Source organism: Leishmania braziliensis, chromosome 21 (genome assembly GCF_000002845.2).
Source record: "Leishmania braziliensis MHOM/BR/75/M2904 complete genome, chromosome 21".
Taxonomy (NCBI): Eukaryota; Euglenozoa; class Kinetoplastea; order Trypanosomatida; family Trypanosomatidae; genus Leishmania; species Leishmania braziliensis.
Window position 1 is genome coordinate 576,246 of NC_009313.2, and position 5,845 is coordinate 582,090.

A 5,845-nucleotide genomic window follows, 5' to 3' on the forward strand; every position below is an offset into this window, starting at 1 on the left:
TTTCCTTTCTCTTCTTCTCTTCTTTCTCTCTTTTTTTTTCTGATTCTTTTCTTCCTCCTACCTCTCTTCCCCTTTTGGTTTTTTCTCCTCCTCCCCTCTTTCTCTTCTTTCTCTTTTTTTTCTTTCCCTTCTCTCTCTCTTTTCTCCCTTCTCTACTTTCTTCCACCCAATTTTCTTTCTTCTCTCACTCTCTCCCTCTCCTCCCTTCCCTTTTCTTATTTTCTCCTTTTTTTCTTTTTTTTCTTTTTTTCCTTCTTCTTTTTTTTATTTCCTTTTTTTCTTTCTTACTCTCTCCTTTTTTCTTTTTTTCTTTCTCTTCCCCTCCCTTCCTCTCTTCCTTCTTTCTTATTTTTTTTTTTTTTTTTTTTTTTCTCTCTCTTTTTCTCTTCATTTTTCTTTTTCTTTATTTTCTTTCCTTTTTTCTTCTTCCTTCCTTTTTTCCTTTCCTTCTTTCCTTTTCCTTTTCCTTCTTTCCCTCTCTCATTCTTTCTCATTCTTTTCTTTCCTCTTTCTCCTACTTTCTCTCCCGTCCTATCTTTTTTCTCTTTTTTTCCTTTTCTTAATTGCTTTCCCTTTCTTTCCCCTCTTTTTTTTCTTTTCTTTTCTCCTCCCTCTCTTTTCTTCTTCCGGTTCCCTTCTCCTCCCCTCCCTTCTTTTCTTTTCTTTTCTTTCTCTCCTCTTCTCCCCTACTCTATTCCTGTGGAGCTCAGTTTCTTTTTTTTTTTGTATTATTTTTCTAGAGAAAATAATATTGTGCTTTTTTTTTTTTTTGTGTTCTGCTGTTATGTGATGTATTTTTTTTTTTTTTTTTTTTTTTCTTTTCTGTTTTGTTGGGTTGGGAGGGGAGGGGGGCCGAGGAAAGGAGAAAGGAGCGAGATACACGGCAGCCACGACTACGCACAACAGAAAGCAAACAAAGAAGCAGACGAAGAAAAGGGAAGTAGAAAAACGCCTGATGTACGCGCGCCGTGGGAAAAAGCCACACTCCCTCCACCAAACAGCGAGATAAGCACGCGTTGAGAGCAGCAGCGGCGGCAAAAAGGGAAAGCGGTGTAGCCGATTACGCGTAGTGGTCCTTCCGCTGTGCTCAGTAGGGAGGGGGGGGGGGAGAGGAGATGAGAAAAGGTGCCAAGGACACGCACGAGCACGCAGAGAGGCGATGCGTCAAGGAGCAGGTATGCACCCACGCTTGCAGTGAGTCACAGCGAGAAATGAATCTGGTAGGATGTCCTCACTGCACTGTTGTCGTGCAGAACAAGAATGAGCTATACGGGCGGATATGCTGATGAGGGAGTGTATCTCTGCGTGTGTCAGTGTATGTGTGGCTGTGAAGTGGTTTCCTTTCGGACTGGACGTGACGCGCATGCGAGTGTAAACATCAGCGGGGCATTTTAAATAGAGGTGCGAAGAATGGAAGCTCGATAAGCGGATGGGGGGAGAGAGAGAGAGAGGTTGGGCATCGATGAGAAGCAGCAGTGACTGGGAGGGAGGAGGAGAAAGCATGCGCCTAGGTGGCGATGCGAAAGCGCGAGGTGGGGGCCAGAGGAGGGTGTGTGCGGCACCCAAGAAATGGTCGCAAGGAGGGACACAGACACTCTTTTCCACGCCTGCGACGATGCAGAGCAGACTGCGGCAGAGAGAGAGGTGCAGGCGAGTGGGCGAGGAGGGAGCCGACAGGGGGAGGGGAGGGGGAGGACTGAAGGGGCCCGCAAGCTCCAGTTCGAAAGCCGTGTTCCTGGCAGGGAAATTGTGTGTGTGTGTGAGGGAAGTGGCGGGGGCGGTGGGCATATGCCTGCCGAGCTACGAAATTCTCGTTCTTGTGTCTTCGCCTTTTCCTCATTAACGTTCATCATTTCCATCACTGGCTAGTGGGCAGCTGGTGTCGCAGTAACACCGGCAACAGCCAGCGAGGCCGAAAGTTCGGTGTGGCAGTCCGGTGCGCTGTCTCCCTAAGCCGAGAAGAGTGGGAGAGGAAAGCAGTAAAGTTGCCCCGACCCCTCCATCCTACTGGGGTCTTTACCTCGCTGCTGTCCAGCAGTCTGCAGAAACCCGTACACACACAGAGAATTGGTGGAGTCCGTACAAGGATGGCGAGTCACCCCTCCGCGCACGCGTGATTTGTCTGTGTGTGTGTGGGGGGGGGGGGTGCGTGCGTGCGTGCAGAGCACTTCGAGGCGACGAAGGGGCGTAGTGAGAAGCGAGAGAACGGCCGGAAGGCTCCCAAAGCGCTCAGGAGCACCGCAATAGCGAGAGAGAAAGGCGCGTAGAGCTACAGAGGAGGAACAGGAAGGAAAGGACAAGGGAAGAGGGAGGAGTGCATTATAAACCGCCACGATCTGCCCTCCCTCCGCCCATCGGTGGTCCCTCTGCGACACTCTTCTCCCTCCCCCCTGCTTCGATGCCAGTGGCGCTGGAATGGCGCAGCCATGTAGAAAGCGAAGCACATGATAGCCGCATCAAGCCTACGCGGACACACGCAGAACACACCCACCCACACACACACGCGTACCCGCAAACTTCGGAGCGACTCACCTAGGTCACAGCGATGCGCGGCCTTGCCCTCGAGGCAGATGTGTGGGCCCACGGAAGTGGAGCGCCCGCACACCGTTGGCAACACACACACGCGCATCCAGGCGTGAACGGAAGTGCATTTCGAGGAGACGCTGCATAGCGATGGCAAAGGGGCTACCGACACACTCATGCACAGTCACACAGAGATGGGCTCGTACACGCCGCGTGCTAACACAAACTGCTGCTGCGGAGCGAGCAGTACACTAATGAGGGAGAGAGATGCTGAGGCGAAGAGGGAAGCGACGATGTCGCCCCTCGAGGGCGATGCATAGGACGTGCCACCTTGCTGTCGCCAATCGAGTGCGGGGGCGCATTCTTCTCCTTTCGTATCTCTCCCCTTTCCACTAGTGGTGCATTGTTGAAGGCCGTATACTACTCAGAAAAGCGAGAGGATAAGAGAGGGGAAGAGGGGGGGGGGGCGGAAGAGTGAGGAGAAAATGAAGGACAGACGGAGGGAATGTCCAAACAACAGGGCAAATAAACGCGTGCTGCTGGGGAGGGCTGAGGGGTGAAAGGAGAGGGGAGAGTGGCGATAGAGGAGGGAGAGGCTTAGAGAGGGAGAAGCCGCAGAGAGCAAAGAGGAAGACGGGCATGATAAGAAAAGGAAGAGGGGGAGGGGAGGTAAACAACCCGCTAGACTAGACCGCATTTCACCCGCTGCCCCCGACTCTGCTAGCCTTGTCCCCTCCTTTCTCGGCAAAAGGGCAGTGCCAATCACTCACGCTGACATCGTTGATGTGTGGTGGAGTGAACAACCCCAGGGGTGAACGAGACGAAGAACAGAGTCAAGGGTTCCCTTTCTCGTGTCGTTTCACTCTACATCCACCCCACTTTCCGTCATCACCCCTCCCCACCCAGTGCACACCTCAACTGAGATGATCTCGAAGGTTGGGCAAGTCGATGTGTCTGAAATCGTCTGCGTTCATGAGTGTGTATCGAGCTCCACGACACTCTCTTTTTTGCCCTCTTGTCGGCTTCCTATAGCCCCTGCCGTCCGCATCACCCACTCTAGTCGGCCTTTTCCCCTACTTCAACAGTTCCAAAGCGTGTGTGTGTGTGGAGGGGGGGGGGAGCCGAAGCACTTTGCTTGATGCCATCGCACCTCTTTTTTTTCCCCAGCTCCCCTTATGCGCTTTCGCCTCGCAATGTCTACACAACACGTGTATGTAGAGCGAGATAGACACCCGCACTCATGGCAGAGGCCATAGTCCCTGCCCAATCTTTCCACTCCCACCTCACTGACTTTTTCCCGCTTTTCGTGCCACGGAACTCCGCCTTGCCCCGCGACTCTCCTCGTTTCCTCAACTACTCCTCTCCATTCTCCCCGCTTAACACAACCCCGCGTTTCCCCCCCCCCCCCCCCCAAGTCATGAGAGGACGAGGGAGATGGGGGTGGGGGAGTTCCTTTCTGTTGGTTTAAGATTACACACACGCACACACAACGTAAGACGGATATTAAAGAGGCAGAGGGCGCCAACACCACATCCTGCACTTCTTTTCCACAAGCGAGGCGAGGAAGGTAGAGGGGGAGAGAGAGAGGGGAGGGGCCGGAGGGAAAGGAAAGGGGGCAGTACGCATGCGCGAGAGGAGCAGAGAAGGACACACTTACACGCTTGCACGTCCTCCCCTTCCAACGCTGCTGTCCAATCAGCCCTCTCGCGACCCGCAGGCACTTGAAGAAAAGAGAACAAAACATCGGCCCGCGCACGACACGACACGGCACACAACTGCTGAGGGCAGAAAAGAAGCACCCAACGCAGGGCAAAGAAATCAAGACAGAGACATGGAGTTTCCCCTGAAGGCGCGGGTAAAGGAGACAAAAATCGAAAAAGGTTCTATGACAAACCGAGAGATGTACTCGTTTATGCAAAGTCACACACACACATGCACACACAATACGCACAACTACGAGAGGCATAATCACAGACGCTTCATCCCACGCCGCCTTATCCATCGGCGGACTTGCCTTGTTGTCATTTGGCTTACTTATTCATGTACTGGCTCTCATTCAACTGGGCTTTGATGTCCATCAGTTCCTCGACCTTCATCTCAAAGCGCTCCTGGACCTCCTTCATGATGTTGCCATCCGTGTAGGTGCGGTTCTCGCGCTTGATCTCCTTTTCGTCTGTCGTGATGAAGGCGATTGTCAGCCCCTTCGTACCAAAGCGACCAGCGCGGCCGACGCGGTGAAGGTAGCTGTCGGCCTCGGAGGCCATGTCGTACTGCACAACGAGGTTGATGCGGTCAAAGTCGACGCCGCGGCCGAAGAGGTCGGTGGCCACCATGATGCGGGTGTTGTTCGCTTTGCAGTTCTCGTACACGCGTAGGCGTTCCTCCTGGCTCATGCGGGAGTGCACGGCCTGAGAGGGGAATTTCATCTGCTGCAGCTGGCGGCTCAGCGCCTCGCAGCGCTCCACAGAGGATGTGAAGATGATTGCCTGGTTGAACTCCACGGCATCAAGGATCTCCGCCAGCCGGCGCGTCTTCTCCACCTCCGTGACGTTCATGTAGAACTGTGCCAGGCCGTGTAGGGTCAGCTTTGCACGCTGATCCACGTAGATCTCTGTTGCGTCCTTCATGAACTTCTTCGCCACATCACGCAGCTCATCCGTCATCGTGGCAGAGAACATCATCACTTGTTTCTCCTTGGGCAGCTTCATGAAGATCTCCTGCACGTCACGGCGCATCTTCACGTCTTCTAGGCAGCGGTCAAACTCGTCAACGACAAACCACTTCACGCGTGTCGTGTCAAAGGCCTTGGCCTGGATGAGTGCCTTCATGCGGCCCGGCGTACCGACGATGATCGCCGGCACCTCCTTCTTCAGCTGCTTCACGTTCTCGTCCTCCGGGATGCCGCCGAAAAAGACGCCGGTGGTAGCATACGAGAGGTACTTGCTGAAGCGCTTGAACTCCTGCTCGATCTGGTAGGCCAGCTCGCGGGCGTGCACCAGTACGACGGCCTGGCAATACGGCTTCTGTCCCTGCGGCGCCTTCTCCACCTGCTCCAGCAGCGCAAAGACGAACACAGCCGTCTTGCCCATACCCGACTTGGCCTGGGCGAGAATGTCAGCGCCGAGCATCGCCTTGGGCAGTGCCTGGTGTTGCACCTCCGACGGGTGCTCGAAGCCGTTCTCACGGATGGCGTTCGCGAGCTCGCTCTTCAGACAAAAGTCCTGAAAGCCACCGAGGGCGACGGCGCTGTGGGTGCCCATTCCAACGCCCATCGGCTGCGCCGCCACGACGGTGGTCCGGACATCATCGCCGTCGAAATCCG

The 5,845-nt window shown here is 54.2% G+C and overlaps 1 protein-coding gene across 1 annotated transcript; it reads right to left on the bottom strand.

Moving 5' to 3' along the window:
• Window positions 1–4,553: 4,553 nt before the first annotated feature.
• On the bottom strand, window positions 4,554–5,795 carry LBRM_21_1700 (putative RNA helicase; the record flags this gene model as incomplete). Its single annotated transcript, XM_001564822.1, has 1 exon — window positions 4,554–5,795. One exon carries the CDS (start codon window positions 5,793–5,795, stop codon window positions 4,554–4,556), a length of 1,242 nt encoding a protein of 413 aa, XP_001564872.1.
• Between the last annotated feature and the right edge of the window lie 50 nt (window positions 5,796–5,845).